Consider the following 22,438-nt stretch of genomic DNA (forward strand, 5'->3'; position numbering starts at 1 on the left):
TTCCCTCCCCTTTCTCCCTTCCCTATAAGACTGGTCTCCCCTGGCTTTTGGGGGGGGAAGCGCGTACCAGTACCAGTTGCGCCCATTCACCATGCCATGAACAATAAAAGCTTTGGAAAACCGGACTCCACGTGTCCATGGTCTCTCCGCCTGATTCCCAGCTTTTGGAACCCTGGAACCTTGCCGATGCAGCCGCCGGCCCGCCCACCGACAGCTGCGTAAATGTGGGATCCTCCGCTGGCGGTGCGGGAAGCCCTGATGCCGGACCGCCCTGAGACTCTGTCGCCGGACTCCCTTCCCCCCGCCCTCGAGATTTCTTCCCCACAGATCTGTGTGGTATGAGGAAGAGTTATTTGGGAATATGTCAGGAGTTTTATACCTATATCATATAGATTTATTCATAACTTTTTTTGAGAAACATCCACACTAATATTTATAGTAGCTGCTCCAGTTTGTACTCCTACCAACAGTAAACAAGTGTTCTATTTCCCCCTACATCCAAGAGGGCATTTAAAAAAATTTAGTCATTCTCACCAGAGTATGATGAAATTCCATTTTTTTGAGACAGAATTTCTCTGTGTAGCCCTGGCTGTCCTAGAATTCACTCTGAAGACCAGGCTGGCTTTGAACTCACAGTGGTCTATGGGGCTGTAGCTCGTGAGTGGGAGTGGGTCCTGTAGGGCTGTGTTGTGGTTCCCATGTGTCTGTCACAGCTCAGTCAGAAGCTCATAAATTTGACTGAGTTCACTTCAAGTGGCACTGGGCAGATGCTGGGCTAGACAAGTTTCAAAACTCTGCCCAGGCATGGAGTGGTCTCAGCCTGAAGTTCTGTGGGGGCAGAGCTCCTGGTTTGGGGGTCTCCAGGCCGAAGCAGCTGACCAGGAGACTGGTGGTCTCTGTCTGTGGGCTCCCAGACGCCTCTGGGAGCTGTGGAAGAACTGAGACAGAGTGGACATATGGGCTGGACTGGCCCGTAGCTGAGAGGGACGAGAGGGAAAAACTCCAGCAGCACCCCGCAGTGTGAGAGACTCTTGGTATGGCAGTTGCTTGGCTGGGGCACTCGCTTGGCTGGGTTGGCTTGCTTGCTTGAGTTGGCAGCTTCCGTGGCAAAAACATAGAGAAGTCTTCTGGTGGGAGTAAGCAGTGGCTCGGTAGTCAAAGGCCTTATCCATGGTTCCCCATGGCAGGGCCCCAAAGACATGAGGAAGTCTATGGTTTTAAAAGGTTTATTGTCATGGTGGAAAGTGGATGAAGCTCTACCACACCTCCCCACCCCTGGACCTGAGGGCAGACCTCAGTTAAATAGGGAGGGAAGAGGGTCTGGGAAGGAATGCTTAATTGACTACACCCCCTGGCCTTTAGGTATCTCATTAATATGGAGATCTCTTGAGCCTCTGAGGCCTGTAGTCCCGCCCTCTACCTTTGGAGGAACTGGTAGGGTCATTGCCCTACGTGACTGAAAGGTACTGATCAATGGAGGTCTTCGGCCGCGTGTCAGGAGCCTGGAGTCTGGGAGTGTAGTGAAATGTATGATGTTCCTTGCAGTGATACCTGTTGGGTCTCCAGCCATCTCTAGCCACTACTCCACCAGAAACCAAGCTATCCTTTCATGGTCTTACAGAGGTCTACCTGCCTCTGTCTCCCAGGTGCTGGGATAAAAATATATGTGCCACTACTGCCCAGTTGAAAGCAGTTTTATTTTTAGAATTCTCTAATGGCTAAGGACACTGTACTTGCAGAATCCAGGAAACTGTAAAGCAGCTATTGGTGGGGAGGAGAAGGAAACATCTGAACATAAACAAACAACTTAACCATTTCTATTTCTTCTTTTGAGAACTCTGTTTTATTCCATGCTTCATCTTTTAATTGAATTGCTTTTTTGGTGGTTTAGTTTTTTGAATTGTTTAAATAGTAAAGATTTCTCTTTTTTAAATTCTGTAAGCTACTTCTTCATTCATCTTGTGGTGTCCTTTATAGTACTGAAGCTTTTAGTTTTGCTATGTTTCACTTGTCCATTGGTGGTCTTAATTTCTGTACCACTGAAGCTTTATTTAGAAAGTTCATACATGTGCCTATGTTTTAAAAATAAATTAGTTTTTGTGTCTATCAGTTGAAAGGTATTCCTTACCTATTCCCCTAACAAACTCAGGATATCAAGTTTATGTTGATGCTCCTCTTCCATTTTGAGTTGAGTTTTGTACAGAGTGAGGCCTTCATTCCTCTGCACATTGCTATCAAGTTTGACTAATGCCATTAAGCTTCTATCCTATGCATTCTTTGGACCTCTTTGTCAAAAAGTCAGGTGGGTGTGGGCTGCGGGTTCATGTCTAGACTCTCAGTTCTATCCCATTGATCAACGTGTCTGTTTTTATGCCAGTATCGTGCTATGTTTTATAACCATGGCTTGTAGTCTAGAATGGTGATGCCCCCAGAAATGCACTTATAGTTCAGGACTGTTTTGGCTATCCTGTATTGTTGTGTTTTCAGATGAATTTTAAGGTTATTTTTTTCAATTTCTGTGAATAATAGCACTGGAATTTCATTGAATATATGGATTGCTTTTGATAGGCTAGTTGTCTTCACAACGAGGGACAAGGAATTAGATTCTCTGATAGGCAGACAGATTGGGAGAGTGACTACGACTAGGCAATACAGGTGGTAAACTTCCAACATGGCCAGATTCTTCCTTTCCTTAACCCCATCTAGACTGGAGACAAAGTCTAGAAGCTTGGGAAAAAAGGTCATTGAGCCACCAACCAGGCAGCATACATGAGCTGGTCGAATCGTCTCCCTCACCTCCCTCCCCTATATCAGGACTGCCTGGTTTGGAGAAGTCATGCCTAACCCTTGAGACTTGAGGCCTCAGGGAGTGAGGAGGACTGGAGGGGGTGGGTGGAATGGGGGAACATCCTCTTAGGTTTGGGGAGGAATTAGATGAGGAACTGTGGAAGAGGGAACCGGGAGGAGGGCAATGGCTGGACTTTAAAAAATAAAAGTAACAACAACAACAACAACAGCAATAATAAACAAAGACCTTGTAGCTTCATCTCTAATCATAAAGACTCCTGCTAATGGACTAGATCAAGACGTTCAAGGTTGATTTAGACATGTTACACAACAGTAGTGGGCCGATCAACCATCCTATTTTTCTTCAAACTGATGACCAACCAGAACCTAGAGGAGGAAAACTCTTCAGAGACTTAAAAAACAAAAAACAACAAAAGGAAAAAACAAACAAACCAACCAACCAACCAAACACCAGCCTTTGGATTTTGAGAAGAGACTGGATGTTTTTGGCTGCTGTGGGGAGGGTCTTTATTGATGTGAGTCAGTGTCATGTGTGTTTTCTCACCCCTATTCAATGCCCTTACCTGCTGATTCTATCTGTTTGTCTTTGTGGTGTTTAAGATTTCTTCACTGCTGCCTGTTGCACATGAGGTTTTTCCCCTGCTCTTTAAGTCTTTAATTGGCAGAGAGAATGAACCCAATCAAGATTCCCAACTTCATCAACAATATTAATCCTACCAATCTATGAGTATTGGAGTTCTCTCCATCTTTTGGCTCCAAAACCATCAACTACTATCTTATTTTTCACACATTTATTCAACTGTGAATGCTAGGCAAGTGCTCTACTACTGAGCTATGTGCTCAGACCCTCACATAATACTTCGTTTTTGAGATAGGATCTCTGTGTATTTCTGGCTAGCCTCACGATTTAGACCAGGCTAGCCTCGAACTCAGAGATCCTTGTCTATTTAAAGAGAACTTTCCAACAGTTTGTCATGAGAAATACTTAATGAATAAAGGCCATCACGAACCCTCGAGGAGAAACTGAGAAGTGAAGTGAATTTAAGAGATCAGTTATATGATCAGTGTGAACAATTGTTAAGCATTGTGAGATGTACCAATGACTAGACTGAGCTTTTACTTCTCTGACTTTCTACCTCTAGGACTTCTGCACATCTCATCTATAATATGTAGACATCATGATTGTAGTAAAATTTGAGGGTTGAAAATGGAATGAGAAAACCCTGGAAAGAATCTCCCTGGGAAGCTGGCACAGCCAGGATTTCCATCAAACCCTTTGTTTTCTTTCAGGATGAACTCTATTATCAGACTGGTGTTTAGGTGTCTTTTGAGACCTGAAGATACAAAGCCTATTAACCTACTAGGCATTGGACTCACTTTATAGTCTGGAAAGATCTAGATGGAACCTAGACAAAAGCCAGTACTCTAGAGGATTTACAGTGTTTAGCTGTTAGGCAGAGGCTAAGGGACATTGGGTGTCCAGGGAGAAAGCAGGATAATAAAGTGATGGGGAGGAGAGATCCCAGTGGGAGGTCTTTGAAAAGGATAATTCTCATCTTGACTCTCCATTGTTTCCTTTGGTCTCTTGTGGTACTGGTACTTACTGCTTTTGAGAAGAGTCCTGAATAAATCTCATTTCTTCTGGGTGAAAGAAATAAGTATCACCATACATAGATAATTTGAGAAAGCTAAGTAAACAGAACGCTGTCATGTAGGTATCTGAAACGGGAAATTGGTCTGCTGCAACCTCCAGGTCATGATCCCCCTGGAAAGGAGGATTCAAGTTCTCTGCCAAGAGGTTGTTCTGGTTTGGAAGGCACTGCCGACATCAAAGGCTCCCTTTCAGAGTGTGAGAGATTGGAAGAGATGGGAGAGTGAACAGGAATACAAAGCTTCTTGTGTTTAAGGCAGAAAGAAGTGAAAAGTCCAACTTTGGAAAAATGAGGACACAGTTTTTTAAGACAAAGAGGAGCTGAAAAAAGACTATGCACTGTAAGCTGAGCATCAGTGTGTTTGGGTGGTGGGAGAGGCACTGGGGCAGGCACACAGAATTATCATTGGCAGCAAAGCTACATTCAGATGAGATGCCCAGTTCACATTCACCTTCAATGGGATTCAAAACCAAAGAACTAAGGAGGCAGCTACTGATACTAAAAGGAGTCACAAGGTGGCAGCAGATCTTGCACAGAGGCCCTTGTTGATCTTCAAAGAAAAATGAAGTATTAGGTTGAGTGAGGTAAAAATTAAAAAAAAAAAAAAAAAAACACAACAAATGTTCATTCTTGGAAAAGGCTTGTAACATGTGCAACTTTCCACAAGCAATGAGTGGTCGGAAATGATCATAGGAAAGTATGATGATGTGAGGTTGTCTGGGCTGGAGAGAGGAAGAGTGGGCATGGCATAAACAGACCATGCCCTTGGCAGAAAGTGGATTTCTATCAGGCAGTCAAGAGAGGATGGTCTTGGATTAAGATAAATGGGGTAGTGGGAACTGTGGATCTCTGTGGTTCTCCTCAAATCTATAGGTAGTGATGCTGAACCCTGAATCTGTGGAACTCAGAGCAGAGCAGTGTAGAATATCTTGAGTCATTTTCACTCTTCAATCACCATTGTTTTGATTGCTTTCTTCTGTTCTCACCTGGTCTTTTACTGAGGTTGTCTCACCCCTGTGGCTACACACACAGCAAGGTTCCTATGATCCTTCATGTGAAGCTTATTATGTCCTTGGTCTCTGTAGTTACATGGTTCCCCCCTCCTTGTGGTTTGTTTGTTTCAAAGTTTCATAATTTGCATTAAGATCTCACACATTAGGTTTTGCAGATAATTCCTGAAGATTCTGCTCAGGGTCTCTTCAGACCCCTGGGTGTCTGACACCTGGGTGTCAGGTCACTTAGTGTAGGACTGACAGTGACATGGCAAGTGTATATCACACAGTTAGGATGGACAACTAGGTAAGTGTTTTTCTAGTGCTTAGATCATAGAGAAAGTCTCTTAGGTAGCAGATGGGATTCCTAGGACAGATGCCCACAGGTCTGATCTGTACTATTACTCAGGAGGGACCAGACAAACAGAAGAGAATTAAAGAGGAGATAATTGAGTAAGAATATGGTAGCTTATCCTTGAACCCCCTTACTTGAACCCCCTTACTGATTAGAGTCACAGGATTTAGTGGCTAGCCAGCCTAGTCTCAGAGCTTGTCAAATAAGAACTCTTCAATTTTCTTGAAGATTCTTGGAAGATTAAGAAATTAGTTTCTAGGTTATATTTGTCTGTTATTAAGTGAACACAAGCCATGTAATTGATGTGATAACCTACTAGGCTGAGACTTTAGCAATGTGATATTTAGATAAGGGGTTTGAAGTTAATTGGACTTAATGTAGTTCATACTTGGAATCTTGAGTCTAGTTCTGGGCTAAGCTGCCTGTGCATTTCCTCTGGATGTGAAACACTGTTGAGCTTACGAGGACAAACGGTGAGCATATCTACTTAACTGCTATGAACGTTCTTATCACACACTTTCCACATCATCCTTTCATCTTTAGAAGAATTTTTATACAATAGCAGGACCAAATAACAGTTCTTAGCCTTTGTTCTCAGAAATGAGTTGTTATTTAGACAGACAAGAACTCTTTCCACTAAAGTGACAATGAAAACAGTCAAACAGTCCCCAAAACAAAACAGAGCAAATTACAAATTAGAGCCTCACTCTTTGTATCCCTGAGAGGGAGAGAGGGAGAGAGGGAGAGAGGGAGAGAGGGAGAGAGGGAGAGAGAGAGAGAGAGAGAGAGAGAGAGAGAGAGAGAGAGAGAGAGAGAGAGAGAGATTTTCCAGTGGCAGATCAAAGGATGATAGGAGAAAACTTTCATGGAATGAAGGATTTTTTTTAAAAAAGTCTCTGAATCATACTTACACATTTGAGTTTGTTATTTAAAACAATGTATATGTTTAATCCATGCAAACAGTCCTTTAAAAAGTTATACTTTATTGAGTACCTGTGTACTGAGCACTCTGCTAAACAGTAAACATCTTTCAACATAGGGGCATCTGCAGTGTTAGTTCATTGGAGAGCCGAGAGGAAATCTTCAGGAATAGTCATTTAATATGCGTGTTAGAGTAGTGGACATACTGGGTTAAGCAGGATGAGCAATGTTTTTCCTACTTTCTACACTTTATTAAACATCTATTGTTCAAACCAGCATAAGGATCCCTTTGTCTATCTTTTCATTTAAGTTCAAAAGACCTCTTTGATACGAGGATGAATGATTATTTCTATCCTAACAACCTGAAGGTTCAGGGCTGGAAGGTTTACATGATTTGATCAAGGCAATTTGGCTAGCAAATGACTAATTCCACTCTACACATCTAGATTTTGACCTACTACGGCTAGCCACTTTATTTTTCTCTCTCTCAACCACAGAACTCTAATAACACATTTTACGTGAGACAACAGAAAGGATTTTGTCCTGTGCTTTAGGAGAAAACCAGGCTTTCTAGATCTGCCAACATTCCTAGGCCTGAATCAAATCAAAGGGGACCTTGTGTGATGTGTTCTCGGAATACTGTGGGTCTTTTATAGTATTTACATATGTAAGTAAAATCACAGAAACGGAGCAACTTAAAGGGAAGGAAAATAAAAGGTTACAACACAGGAATGTGACAGTAGTGTTGATCCTTTGTTTTTAGGACATCTGGCAAAGTCATTACATATCCTGTGACCTGGCACTACCCAAATGAGGAAGATGCAGAACAAGGCAGACGCTGCCAGTGTTGGAGCTCGGCTCCTGGACTTCCAGAGTTGTAAGTCTCTCTTCTTTACACAAACTCTCCAGGTGAACCTATAATCCTTTTTTTTGGGAGGGGGTAAGTATCCATAGTTGTTTTCTTGACTTTAATGCTGTTAAATATACTGCCAGGTTTTAGTACTGGGAAGACCTAGATGGGAACCTCAAGTGGACTGAATGATGTTATATGATATAAGATGTAGAATCATCTAAGTACTTAAGTCAATTGTTTTATATAGATATTTGTTGTATATTACAAATGTAGAAATTCACTCATAAATACTCTTTCTCATCTTGGCATGATCATATACTGTTTTCTTTAAAACATGCTTTAATTTCACAAGGATAACGTTTCTTTGGTCTATGGAGTGCCTTGGTAGTTTACCCTGAAAAGGGGCAAACCATATAGAAAAAGCAGAAAAGCTATGGGGAGGTTCATCTTTATGAGTGTCTGAAGGGTTAATATGTAATTGCTTGGGGTAGTAATTGAAACTACTTCAAGGAAATTGAGCCTCAAATTTAGAAAATTATAAATATTTCAACAACATTGTCTTATATGGAAAGTGATTATGCCATTTTTAATGGCCTTATTTCCTGAACCTATACTTTCCATATAATGCATTTCTGACTGACAGGAATGTGTTTTTATCATTTATCTAGGTACTAGTCCAAAGAGACATAATATGCCATTTCTTCTCAATAAATTTGTCTAATTCAACAATCATGAGAATAAAAGGCAAATTCTTCTGATTGTTTATTATGTAGAAATATCTGACTATAAGAAATACATGAAATGTATCTCCTAGCTTTGTTCCACAGGCTAGGATCACACACAATTATAAATTAAAGGCACATTTTTTGAGTGTATACCATAAGCCATAGGTAGACTATTGGAATCATCAATTTGAAATCATTATGGATCAACATGATTTCATGAATGCTTGAAGTAAAAATAAACACGCAATACCTGCATGGGAATAGGTGGAAATGGGGGGGGGGAACCAGAGAGGACACTTCCTGGCAGAAAAACAAAAAATTGATCTTAAGATGTGAACAGATATTAGTAAAGCACATAATCTTTACATAATGGAAGAATACTTTTTCAATGTTAATTGAAAATTTTAGGTCATGAAAAATACCACCAAGATGAAAATACTTCAATAATTTGTCAACATCACACACAATAATTTATTTTATAGGAATGGCACCTCTCTTATAATAACTTACAAGTTAACAGGAGAGCAGTCTGACCAGTGATGCTGGGGCCATCCTACAACCACACAACGGAATCCCCTGGCACTTTCCACCTCCTGGGCATCCCAGGTTTTCAGTCTTCCTATCTTTGGCTGGCCATCTCACTGAGTACCATGTACAGCATCACCCTCTTAGGAAACACCCTTATTATTATTGTGATCTGCATGGATTCCACTCTACATGAGCCCATGTACTTCTTCCTATGTGTTCTGGCTGCTGTGGATGTTGTTATGGCTTCTTCTGTGGTGCCTAAGATGGTGAGCATCTTCAGTTCAGGAGACAGCTCCATTGGCTTTAATGCCTGTTTCACTCAGATGTACTTTGTTCATGTGGCCACTGCTGTGGAGACAGGACTGCTACTGGCCATGGCCTTTGATCGCTATGTGGCCATCTGCAAGCCCCTACATTATATGAGAATTCTCACCCCTCATGCGATGCTGGGAATTAGTGTGACTATCACCGTTAGAGCTCTTATTTTTATGACTCCTCTGAGTTGGATGTTGAGTCATTTGCCATTTTGCGCCTCCAATGTAGTTCCTCATTCCTATTGTGAACACATGGCTGTGGCCAAGTTAGCATGTGCTGATCCCATGCCCAGCAGTCTCTACAGTTTGATTTTTTCCTCCATCATTGTGGGCTCAGATGTGGCTTTCATTTCGGCCTCTTATACTTTGATTCTCAAGACAGTTTTTGGTCTGTCCTCAAAGAATGCCCAGTGGAAGGCATTGAGTACATGTGGCTCTCATGTTGGGGTCATGGCACTGTACTATCTCCCTGGGATGGCATCCATCTATGTGGCCTGGCTAGGACAGGACAACGTTCCACTGCACACCCAAGTGCTGTTAGCTGACTTGTACCTAATCATCCCACCCACCTTAAACCCTATCATTTATGGCATCAGGACCAGACACATCCGAGAACGGATATGGAGTCTGCTGACATATTGCTTCTTTCACCAGTGCACTCAAGGTTCATGAACAGAAAAAGCTTCTCAGACCTCGAGTGTTCCAGCTACTGCAAAGAGGACTTTGAGACCTATGGACATGGACAGGCATAGAGTGTCCTTGCATAATACTTCAACTTCTCAGGAGAGTTTGACTGAAGTGACTGTATTTTCTGGTTTATTTATTTAGAATGTTATGATTGAAGTTTGGGCAGAGAATGTTATTTGGTGTTTTGTTTCTGTATTTTAAAAAAGTCTTTGTTCCAACCTAACATCAGTCCCTTTGTTGATGAAAGTTACTGTTTGTTTTACCTTTTTCCTCACTAAAATTTTCTTAGATTTGATCCTCCCCTGTGTTGTGGTAGAGACTGTTGGATCTTTTTCTCTGGATCACTGATGGTTCCATTTTCTTTGATTCCCATGTTTATTCCTTAAGCAGACATCTCCTCCACCTAAAACATATTTTAGTTTATCTTATGTGAACTTGGGGTCAATAGTGCTGGCCCCTTTTTAATGAATGAATTGGAAAAAGAAATCTGAACCATGGTGTAAAACAAAGGAACAAAAAAACCAACATGGGATGGAGAGAATCATGCTCTGGGTCCATCTCCCTTCTGAGAGCCACACAGTTTTATTGGGCAGAGATACATATATTTGATTCTTAATGAAATTGAAAATTTTAGTAAGACTAATTCTCTGATATTAAAGCTCAAAGCGCCAGGAGAAACTGCAATAGCAAGTTGGCTAATTGTTCCCTTGATTAGCACAAAATGTCCTCCATCTCTTCTGATTGACTTTAGTTTTAAGTCTTAGTTTTTTAATCAAAAACCATCAGAGTAGTACTGACACAAAAGGAAAAATAACCAGAGGAACAGAACACGGAGCTCAGACCCAAACTCTGAGGTATATTTGGTTAACAGATCGGATGCAGGGCATGGTGTCGGGAACCCTGGACATTCAAATGCAAAACTATTAGATGGGACCCTATCTTACATGATACGCAAAAAGTAATTGAAAAAAAAAAGGTAAAGAAGATTGAAAATCATGAAATGAGAGGAAATATTTAACATTGCAAAGATTTCTTAGACATGATATCCAAAAGTGCCTAGCAAAAGTGAAAACTGGATAGATGTGCCCACAAAGGACAGAAATAATTTTGTTTAACAAAAGATAAAATGGAATGCAAAGACACCATATAGGGTAGAAGGAGATATATTCAAAGTATATATTGGATACATTAAAAATATATTATATAGTATATATTCAGTAAGAACTATTTACCTAGTAAGTGATGAGATCATATAATTCAACATCAATAACAAAAAAGTAGATACTCGAATGGAGGCAGACATTCCTGTAAAGGTGATGTGCAAATGACCAGCTAACTAACATACACGAAAATGCTTTTGTCACTGGTTAATAGTAGAGAGGTGAAATCTAAAACGACAGTGAGAGAATACATTTGATCTATATGTATGGGAACAAAAACCCAAGCCAAGCCAAGTAAAAAAAAAAAAAAATAATAAAAAAAAAAAAGCAAGAACCAACTTTGGGAGGAAATGTGGATAAACTGGACCACTTTGCATGGTTATTGGAGACTGTGATAGTAAAATTCCTGTGGTAACAGTGTGGGACATCTATGAAATATGAGAAGCAGGATCACCTGTGATGCAGCAATCCCACTGCAGGTACATTCACATAGAATGGAAACAAGGGTCTCCAAGCCACAGTGACTGGCACTCACATTCACGGATGTGCTGACTGTATGAAACCAGGGAAAAGAGTTCTGATGCTGAATCTAAAGCTTCTCTCTTGGCCTCAGTGTCTTTGGGCACTTTCTGTATCTCATGCTCATTGAAGAAATGTAGGTATAATAACGGCAGCTCCTTCAGCAGACTGTGATAACCAAACGTAGAAATCTTAGGAAAACACCCTCTAGAACAGTGGTTCTCAACCTGTAAGTCATGACCCCTTCAAGGATTGAATGGTCCTTTGACATCTAAGACAATTGGAAACATGAAATAATTACATCATGATTCATATTAGTAGCAAAATTATAGTTATAATGTAGCAACAAAAATAATGTGGTTGGGGGGGGGAGGTTACCACCACATGAGAAAGTGTATTAAAGGGTCAAGCCTTTGGAAGGTTGTACATAGTTGCATTAGAGGTTCTGGAATATTGAAAAATTAAACACGTAATTAGGGCTGGTATGATGGCCCAGTGGGTAAAGGCACTGGCTGCCATGCCTGACAACCTCAGTTAAATTCCCGGGACTGACATGATGGAAGAGAGGACTGACTCCCGGAAGTTATTCTCTGACTTTCACACAGGGACTATGGCATGGGCATGCCCACATACATATACACAATCAATCAATCAATCAGTCAGTCAGTCAGTCAATCAATCAAAGAAATAAATGTACTAAGGAAAAAAATGACACTTGGATTATTTGTTTTTTTCCTAGATGTCCTCTGTATCGTTCATTAGTCTAACGTTAGGTATCCTCTGGGGCTAGAATACACAAATATTGTTCACTCTCTAGGCTCCTGACTTCTCTCACAGTCTGGAATGCCTCGGGGATTGAGCACAAAAGAGATCCAGTCTCTGGAGGAGTCTCACTGTTTGGCTGCTGGGCAGAGGCCAAGACATGCAGTGTCCAGGGAAAAGGCAGGATGTCAGAGTATCTCCTGGGAAAGGGAGTGTCCCAGGGGGAGGCATCTGAAAAGGATAGCACTTATAGTAACTCCATTGTGTCTGCTCTCCTGTGGTTCCTGTGGTGTTACTGCTTTTCTTGAAGGTCCTATATGAGTCTACATATTACTTGGTGTGAGGAACATGAAATAGTAGGCATACCTATTCAGAAAATGGATGTCGCAAGAGGAAATCTGTTATGTGGACAACTGAATTAGGAAACAGAGATTGGATTTAAGAAGTTTTTAGGCTATGGTCATCTCAGCAATAAAGATTCAAGTTCTATATTCAAGCAGACAAGTATAAAGGGTCTGGTCGGCTCTGGAGGCATTATGGATATCTACAGCTTCCTCTGGAAATGATGCAAGAGATGGCAGCTATGGGAGAAGGACTAGGCCTACAGGATTACTTGTGTTCAAGGCAGAGAAATGCAAAGGTAACTGCAATACTGGAATGGTAGATATACATATTTTAGGGTCCAAGACTTGTTGTGAGAAAAACCCATGTTATAGGGCAGAGATTGTGTCTGTGTAGGGGGAGGCACTTAGGGAAATGAGGTTATCACGGGCAGCAAGCCTGTATTCAATGAGGTGTGCAGTAGTGTTTTTATCTGGAAAGCAAGTTAATTTCAAATTGCTCCATCTTTTATTTGGAATAAAATATCACCTCGCATCCTATGACTTATTTATTGATTTCAAATGATTTGCCTAGGCCACTTTTCAGTGATGGACACTCCAGACATCAGGTGCATCTTCAAGGTTGAAAACAACTGTTGCAAGGATGGAAAGGTGTCTCGGGAGATTTGACCCTGGGCTTTCTGAAAAGAATTCACTCCAATAAGCAGGAAGCAGTTGTGGCTGCATGTGTTGATATTAGAGTGTGCAGCTTTGATTTCTGTATCTTATAGCAGGTGTTTTAAGTGACCCAAAGAGCTAACTGAAAAACAAGCACCCATGAAATGATGCTTAAACCACTACTGGAGTCACAGCAGATCTGTAATGGAGGTCACTATCAATGTTTGTAAGAAAAAAATTTAAATTTAAATATTTAAACGTTTTAAATATTTTAAAGAGATAAAAAGCACACACATCTCTAGCAATGCTGATCAAGATAAAAAGTGAATAAAATGAAATAAAAGAGAAGATCATTAACTCGAAACCACTGTGAGCATCTGGCAAGTCATGAGGTTCCAAGGGCCGGGGACAGGAAGATGGAGCAGGGCATAAGGTGAGGATGGCCTCAGATGACAGACACTCACTTCTAGCAGCTTCTGGGTCAGAGGTGAATGGGTGTGGGAATTCTCAGTCCTTCACTTTACTTCAAATCTACAGACACCAATGTTCAACCCCAAATCCATAGTATCCCAAACACAGACTGTGGGCTTAGGGATACCCAGGCTTATTTTTAACTCTTCTTCTCAGTTCTACTTTGAAGTTCTTCTCAGTGCTGCCCTCACCTCTCAGTGATGCCTCTCTCTGTGATTATATACAACACAGATTTTATTGACACAGAATTTGTTATTTAGTTCAACCAGTCTCACTATATATTTATTATTATTAAGGTTTTTGTTTACTGTCCCCCCCCCCCCAAAAGACAATATGTGAACATCAAGTCTCAGAAATCTGGCTCTTTAGAAAACTCTTGAGGTTCTGTCCTGGTGTGGTATCAGTCAGCTCTCCAGGAGCCAATTGGAGGGCAAATGGCCTCCATATAGTGAGGCTGGAGAATCAGGTAAATACTTGTCATATGTTTGGGTATCATAGAAAATGTCTTTTCTAGTACATGGGGAAGAGAATTAAAAGTGAGGTAAGTAGAGGCAGGAACCAAGAGTAAGGATCCAACAACTTAGGCTGCAAACCTTATTAATGAGGGGGTTGTGGGACTTGACGGCTACTCAAACTCGTCTTGAGGCTTGGCAAAGAAGCTCTTTTCATTGAAGGCTAAGAAACAGTTCTGACTATTGTTAAGTCAACACCCATCTTGTCAGTGGTATGGCAACCCCAGGCTAAGGACTCAGGAGCTGCAATGTTAAGGCTCTGTGGGCTTATGGAAAGAGGCCAGAAGGACTTTAGCCTCTTTTATTACGTGGTCAAGTTTGCAGTTACTTGAGTCAAATAATCTGGAAGCAGTCAGAAAATGTGCTGAGGCAGGAATGTAGTCTATACAAAGTATGCTTTCCACACCCATTCCTTTCCACACCCATTCTTATCTCTAATCCAACTCCATTTTGGTATCAGTACTTTATATGACATCAGAGCCTCACTCTTAGGCTTTATAGTTAGAGTTGTACGAAAGTGTAAGAAAGTTTTCTTCTGCAGAATGGATAATAATAGAAAAATATTAAACGAGCAGACAACAGTCTGAGTTTTGGAATCAGTCTGTGAAAGGACAGAACATGAGTGCCTAATTGCATTTTGAATCATTTAGGCATTTACGCCAACTCTAAGAGAAACCCCAGGGGCTAATCATGGCAGGACAACTGAAAACCTGAACAGAATGGTTATGTTGGTGGATTTATGTTTCTTCCTTTCTTTTGTCTTTTAAGACAGTGTTTCTCTGTGTAGCTCTGGCTCTCCTGGAACTTGCTTTGTAGACCAGGGTGGCCTCAGTCTCAAGAGATTCACCTGTCTCTGCTTCCTGAGTACCAGGATTAAAGATGAGTGTGAACACCACCTGGTGGAATTAGTTATTTTTAATTTTAGTCTCTGTTGCACTTCCCCACTTGTGTATGCTTTGGAGTTAAAAGGTTAAGCAGAGAAAACCAGGCTCATTTTAAACTTTGCTCTACTCTTTGAAAACTAAGTACTGTATAGTCTTCCATTTAAAATTTAAAACACCAGTGATCAAATCAAGGCATGAAAAGTTTCTATAATCTGATCAAGGCAAAAACAGATAGTAAGTGGTACATAATGTTTTAAGTTGTGGGAATGTGATCCTAGTAGCAATATTATTAGCTCCTTTGCTTTATTCATCCATGGTGATGTCAGGCCAGCACCACATCTGTGGCAGAGCAAAAGAAGCACACAGAGCTTTGTTTTTATTTTTATATTCTAAGAAAAAGTCCATGGTTCCCTGGAAGATCAACCAACATCCCCCAACAGCAATACCATCTGAACAAGACAGACCTGGGTAGAACATTAGGATTGCCAGGCCATATATTTTTTTAGGTCCTGAGATTTAATTAAAAAAAAAAAAAAACTCAAAAAGGTTCCTAATTTCACCTCTTCATGCAATGTGGGAAGAGACTTCCCAAAGGAGGAAAGTCAGCAGATGATTCTGAACAATGTGTAGACTCTGTTAACACAGAGAACCTTGATGAGCACGGGAAATGGAGCAAGATGGTGTAATTTGTGTTTTCTGATTCTGCAAACACTACCATGACACTCAGGATCTGTCTACTCCCCAGACAGGAACACATCTGATGGTATTCCACTCTCTTCTCTCATGGCTTTGCATTGCGATAGAAAAAGCACCTCACCTAGGATGTCAAGACCATCCTACAACTACACCGTGGAGACCCCTGCCTCCTTCTTCCTCATGGGTGTCCCAGGTTTACAGTCTTCCTATCTTTGGCTGGCCATCTCACTGAGTGCCATGTACAGCATCACCCTCTTAGGAAACACCCTTATTATTATTGTGATCTGCATGGATTCCACTCTACATGAGCCCATGTACTTCTTCCTATGTGTTCTGGCTGCTGTGGATGTTGTTATGGCTTCTTCTGTGGTACCTAAGATGGTGAGCATCTTCAGTTCAGGAGACAGCTCCATTGGCTTTAATGCCTGTTTCACTCAGATGTACTTTGTCCATGCGGCCACTGCTGTGGAGACAGGACTGCTACTGGCCATGGCCTTTGATCGCTATGTGGCCATCTGCAAGCCCCTACACTATAGGAGAATTCTCACAGCTAGACTGATGCTAGGATTGTGTGTGACTATTGTCCTCAGAGCTGTCATTTCCATGACTCCTCTGAGTTGGATGTTGAGTCATTTGCCATTCTGTGGCTCGAAGGTAGTTTTCCATTCTTACTGTGAACACATGGCTGTAGCCAAGTTAGTATGTGCAGACCCCATGCCCAGCAGTCTGTATAGCTTGGTTTGTTCTTCTATTATTGTGGGCTGTGACGTGGCCTTCATTGCTGTCTCCTATATTTTGATTCTTAGGGCAGTATTTAATCTGTCCTCGAAGAATGCTCAGTTGAAAGCATTAAGCACATGCGGCTCTCATGTGGGAGTTATGTGTCTTTTCTATCTTCCTGGGATCTCATCCATATATATAGCCTGGTTATGGCAGGATGCAGTTCCCCTGCACATCCAAGTGCTGTTAGCTGACTTGTACCTGGTCGTCCCACCTACTTTGAATCCCATCATTTATGGCATTAGGACCAAGCAAATCCAGGAGCGAATATGGGTGCTGCTGACTTGTTTCTTTAGACATGGTTCATGAACATAAAACTCTTCATACGTTTAGTTTCCTAGACCAGCGCACAGACGTATGGGACGAGACTGTTTCACTTGTTTGTGGAGAGTTCAGGATGAAGCTGTGAAGACTGCTTGCAAAAAAACCTTCAATTTTTAGTGAGAATGTTATGAATGAGATGATTCTGATATTCTGATATGCTTAATAATTTCATTTAACTTGTATGTGCAGTAGGATAGAGACTTGGGAACATGGAGGCAGCACACCATTGGTCCTTTCCCATGGGCAGAGCCAACAATTCTCCCACATCACAATTTTGTCACCTATGGGCTATTTTTGTGCAATTTCCCCCGGCATAACCACCACTCTAAAGATACAGTTCAATATATAATCTTAATTTCCTTTCATTATTGTATGACTTATAAATTGTTTTTTTTTTAGTATGATTCTCTTCGCACATTCTGCTCTCCTGCATCTTCAAGGAGAATTTTATGCAGTTACAAGAACCATGTAAATTCTCCTAGTACCATCAGAAGATCCCAATTTAACCCTAACTAGCTGCTGGCTGGCTGGCTGCCTCCCTCCCTCCCTCCCTCCCTCCTTCCCTCCCTCCTTCCCTCCCTTCCTCCCTTCCTGGTGACTCTACTTCTTCTTTGTTATCTTAGTTTCTGTTTTGAGTTCACAGTCTTCACTCTAACTCAGGGACAAATACATGCAATCAGATATACAATCTACCTCTGGGGCCCAGGGTCAGTATGCCCTCGTGAAGTGTGGCATGGGTACCTTTAGGTTTAAAGGGCCCTGGACTGCTGGGGGAGCACCCTAAGGAACAAAGGGGCTGCTATGCAGGTTTTGTTTGCTAGTGGCAAAGCATTATGGTTGCCACAACAATAATCCATTATTTTCCCTCCCCTCTCTACAGAGAACAAAAGTATTGGATGGAATTTTGGTCTTTACAATAAACCCATGAGATAGGAGAATGTTATTTTAAGCCAGATTAGAGGCATCTTTCCAAAGAGGACATTCAAATTCTCTCAAACATGTTTCAGATCTAAATCTAATGAATGACTTGTGATCTGTGAATTGAGTTTGTCAACTTTGTTTCATTTTAATGTGAAAATTATTTTACAATCTTGAAAAATCTTACTTCCCAAAGTTCTGTAGGAAACAAAGCTGTTTCAATCTCTTTATACATACAGTAAAAATAAAAACTAAGGCCCCTAAGGTTTCTGATCCTGCCCCTTAGAGAAACGACAGGCCCAGGTTGCAGACCCACCCTCATGCTCAGGAAGGAGATACGGGGAGTATCCTAGGTGAGTTCTGCATCCTGTGCTGGAAAAGCACAGACTGTGTTTCTCTAGCCTGGAGGTTATGGTTTGTTTGGTAGCAGCAAGCCTCACAGTCAGTACCCTCTACCTGGTTTCACCATGACAATCAGCTCTGGACATGTATATTATTACTTCATCCCATTGGAAAACCTTATTTAAAAGCTTTTCTGGAGTCTGCATTTATTTAATCACCGGCATCCACTTAATTATGGAAGCAGGGAGGAGGGCTGTGATCTCCAGAATGGACAAAGTCTATCATCCCTGTCATGTTTCCATCATGGATCACATGTTTATCTGACTGGGACTGTTTTTCTGTGAGAAGCACTGACAGTTTGTTCTAATAGCAAGATACCATGAGGTCAGATAGAGGGGCCCTTGGGTTCAGGGATATGCTTATCAGTGGAAGCATCCTTCAACAGCGATGTGTACCAGGCCAAATTCCAACATTAGGTTAGGAAGGCTCTCCTAGCTCTCCCCATCCAGGGTGCAAATGGTGAGTGGCATGGTATTGTTAGTGCCAGTGCTGTAGCAAGGACTGAAATAGGGCAGGAGACAGCCTGGGAAGGGATAGTGGGGGAAAGTGAAATGTGGGAGCCACCATCAGTCACATTGTAGAAGGTGATGTCATGGGCCTCATAGCCTAGGAAGATTCCTACCAGGTGTGGAGGAACCGACAAGGGCAGGGGCAGATATTCATGTGTGCCTGCTCGGTACTCTGTTCCTTTTCTCAGCCTTATCACCTAGAAGCCACATCGAGGGGATAAGTAGACTACCTCCTTCTGGTCTACATTTTCCAAACATACTTCCCATTCAGATCTGTTTCTAACCTCTACCTCCCAGTAGTGCCGGCCGGAGGAGATGCATTGGCTGCCCAAGACAATGTTTTAACGGTAAAATCCCTCAGGATTGTCAGGCAGGTTCTGCTGGGTGAGTTCATAGTGCACACTTTTTCCATCCTTGGAAATGACAAGGTGGGAGTAAGCTGTGTCTGGATCTAGGCGAACATCCACTAGGGGAAAAGATCTTAGTGGTAACACTGATGCCAAGCATGATACAGACATGTTCTCAGCAATGGGTGGGGTGGGGCTAGATGAAGCACCCAGACTACATTGAGCCATTTTACCTCTGTGGGTGGAGTCCCTCCCACTGCCCATCACAGTCCCCAAGTCTCTAATACCTGCAAACGTCTTCTGGGTCTCTCTTAGTCCTAGCACACAGCAATCTGTCTTCAGCTCCAAGGAGATTGGTTCTAGCTGCTGCAGGCTCCAAGACTTGCTTCTGCAGAAGAAGAGTGTGTTTTGGGTCCACGACTCTTAGCTCTGCTCCTGGAGTCCCTTTCCTTTAGTCTGGCGAGGAGGGGCTTGGCCAGAGTCAGTCACTTAGATCCCCCTGTCCAGCAAAGCAAAGGTGGCATAGCTAGCTTGTTGAGCTTCAAATTCTTTGTGACAGGGAGGTAAGAATAGTCAGAGCTTCCTCTTGAGAATGCTAAATATTGGGACAGAGGAAGAGGAAGAGAAGTGACGCAGAGGAGAAAAGGGTCTGAGCTGGAAGCCTCATGTGCCAAACTTTTGGACCATTTACATGAAATAACATACTTCAGCTTTACTGAAAATTCTTATTGGAAATGTTTGAAATGAATTGAATTAAATGCAAAAAATGAGAGGTCAGAAAATCTTCTTTAGCCAATATAACATAAGATGGTGAGTGAGCATCTGCCTTCTGTAGGTACTCAGTCTACATTCCTTCTCTGTCCTTGGCGCTGGCCAGGCCTCTCTATCTCCTATAGGGCTTCACAGAGGCTCTGAGGATGGGAACATACCTGTTTAAGGCTTCCTGAATACTCTAGGAGAAATAAAATGCAGCTCATGAGTGTGCAGTGCCTTAGAGACACTAGACAGATGTAAACTCTGAAAGGGGCTTTCTCAAAGGGATACACAGACTTTAGAGCTGGGGAGAAGCTTTGGGAGGACAGCAGAGCAGACCTAGCTACATTGAACACCTTAAGACTCCATCTCACTATGGGCAGGATAGAAGGGACTGGAATGCTGTCAAGCTATCAGAGTAAGTACCTGGTGTCCTCCTACCTCTGGCTGGGCAGATGATCTGGCCTATGAGACTATTTAGGGTCAGGTCTTCTACCCAATCAGAAAGAGAACAGCAGGTGTCAGCTGGAGGCAGACAAAGTCCTCAGCTGGTGGACAGTATGATGATAGGGCCCTTGAAGAACTAGTTAATACTTTCCCCTGGAGTTCCTGTCTATCTCCAGTTCTCACTCAGGGGTCCCACGAAAGGCTGTTACTCACCTGCAGCATCCAGTGCACAGGTCTCTGGGATCTCTCTTCTAGCTCCACAATCATCCTCCACAGGACCTGGCTCTGCTGCATGAGCTCAAACTGCATGCCTCAGCTCCAGTTTGTTTGCTGTCTCTCCCTTCTCCTGCTCAAGGCTAGCCTGAACTGCAGCTGCCTGCTGACACGGCAACTCCTTTTTCTTTAATAATTGCTGATATTTTTCAAACTCCCATAGGATGCTCTGCTTTCATGTTTCCATCTATGTCTGGAGTTGAGATTGGAATTAGCATTGGTCTTTTTAGGGTAAGGGCCATGTGGAATGGAGGACACTGACATGTGCAAACAACACACACTGTGGAAATGCTTTGCTATAACCATGTACTGGGCTATGGAGGCAAAGACAAGGATCTAATTTGTCTATGTTCCTGACTTCCCACAGCCCTAGGGCATTGTTTTTGGTCCTTTTGTGGGTAGCCTTTTTACTTACAAATAATGAGTGGGACCAGAGTATTTCAGACTTGGAATTCTTCTGGATTTTAGATTAAATGAATATAGAGATACTCTAGCAATGAGGTCCAACTCTGAACATAAAATTCATCTATGATTCACATGAATCTTGAATATACAACCAGAGAGTAATTTTATAAAATAATTTTAGTGTGCTTGCATTTTGAGTATAACCTATCACTCAGTGAAACGTCCTTCTGATTTGGTAGCATGTTGGTTCTAAGACACTTTCGGATTCGGGAACACTTTGCAGTTCTTATTTCTGGATGAGTGACCTTTAATCTGCACTACTCTGATCAACCGCAATAGGATCTAGGGTATCTCTTTCTCTTTTCTTGAGACAGGGCTCCAGTATATAGCCCTCCCGGACTGTTATTCACTATGTAGACCAGGCTGGACTTGAAACTGTAGCAGTTCTCTTTCTTTGCCTCCAAAGGCTTATTTCTAGGCATGCACCCATGATATTATCTTGATATGATGGGGACTAGCTCCCATTTTTTAAAAAAAAACAGTCAGATGGTTACACTGATGGTTGCTAACTACACTGCTGAATAGTTTTTCTTCTTGCTGTGCGTGTGTGTGTGTGTGTGTGTGTGTGCTTATTGTACTGTTTTAGATCACACTGACCAAAAGTTCCAAGAGTTTTATGTCTATTGGTTTCAAACATATTTCTGAGGGGGTTTCCTAGTATTTTGGTTAATTTAGGTAACCAAAGTCTTAGTAGCTATGAAAAGTGAAACAGAAACTGTTTGACCACCACTCTACAAGCAATACTCCTATGAGCTCATGTGTGAGAAAAACCATTCCTTCCTCATACGTGAAGATACGAGATTGGAGGCTACTGCTACCTCAAAACCTGTAAGCTCGACCTGAGAAGTTATGTGGCCTTAGGTAAAGGGGAAGCTGAAGGCCCTCATCCTGTCTCACAGATATGAGGAAGCCTCCATTGTCAGCTCTAGAAGAGAGGGATGACATGAGCCCCCTTCTCAAGTGCAACCTGCCTTCCAGATGGCAGCTTGTTCCTTCTCACTGACTTCCAGCTTCCAGGCTTCTTCCTGTTCTTTCCTCAGATGTTCCAGAGCCCGCTGGAGTTTCCACTGTAAGAGACGGAAAGATCACGAGTGTGCCCCATCAGGAGGCCACTGTAGGCACTCTAGGCTGACAGAGGCTTCCCAGTGTTCCTCAGGCAGCAGGCTGGAATAAATGATAAAAGAAAAAGGATTGCCACAGAAGGCACAGACTCTGCTCATGTGACATGCAGGGAGGCTTTCTAGGTTGAGTCACCTTAACTCCCATAGTCCCCAAGCGTCTGTAAAGATCTATAGCCAGACTTTCTGGGAACAGAAGACTTTGGACTTTCCTAGCCAGGACTATTTCTCCTCTCATTAATCCTGTTCCCATTGTTTCCCAGAA

At 42.2% G+C, this 22,438-nt stretch overlaps 2 protein-coding genes and 1 pseudogene across 3 annotated transcripts; 2 read left to right on the top strand and 1 right to left on the bottom strand.

Moving 5' to 3' along the window:
- The first annotated feature begins 4,358 nt into the window (after window positions 1-4,358).
- LOC117699144 (olfactory receptor 52I2-like) lies at window positions 4,359-12,279 on the top strand. 2 transcript variants are annotated; one of them, XM_076939416.1, is made up of 3 exons: window positions 4,359-4,800; window positions 7,492-7,605; window positions 8,789-12,279. In XM_076939416.1, the coding sequence occupies exon 3, from the start codon at window positions 8,846-8,848 to the stop codon at window positions 9,818-9,820; it is 975 nt and encodes a 324-aa protein (XP_076795531.1). In that variant the 5' UTR covers window positions 4,359-4,800; window positions 7,492-7,605; window positions 8,789-8,845; the 3' UTR covers window positions 9,821-12,279. The 2 variants fall into 2 exon arrangements, with proteins under 2 accessions (XP_076795531.1, XP_076795534.1); XM_076939419.1 differs by having other exon boundaries at window positions 4,359-4,519.
- On the top strand, window positions 12,278-17,306 carry LOC117712983 (olfactory receptor 52I1-like). The gene is made up of 2 exons (XM_034509274.2): window positions 12,278-12,916; window positions 15,887-17,306. Exon 2 carries the CDS (start codon window positions 15,925-15,927, stop codon window positions 16,924-16,926), a length of 1,002 nt encoding a protein of 333 aa, XP_034365165.2. The 5' UTR covers window positions 12,278-12,916; window positions 15,887-15,924; the 3' UTR covers window positions 16,927-17,306.
- Window positions 17,307-18,052: 746 nt separating this feature from the next.
- On the bottom strand, window positions 18,053-21,077 carry LOC143443354 (E3 ubiquitin-protein ligase TRIM68 pseudogene; annotated as a pseudogene).
- Between the last annotated feature and the right edge of the window lie 1,361 nt (window positions 21,078-22,438).

This window comes from Arvicanthis niloticus, chromosome 1 (genome assembly GCF_011762505.2).
Source record: "Arvicanthis niloticus isolate mArvNil1 chromosome 1, mArvNil1.pat.X, whole genome shotgun sequence".
NCBI lineage: Eukaryota > Metazoa > Chordata > Mammalia > Rodentia > Muridae > Arvicanthis > Arvicanthis niloticus.

What these genes read in the sequence shown, in the direction of transcription:
- LOC117699144 (XM_076939416.1), top strand. Translation starts at nt 8,846, where the DNA reads ATGCTGGGGCCATCCTACAACCACACAACGGAATCCCCTGGCACTTTC.
- LOC117712983 (XM_034509274.2), top strand. Translation starts at nt 15,925, where the DNA reads ATGGCTTTGCATTGCGATAGAAAAAGCACCTCACCTAGGATGTCAAGA.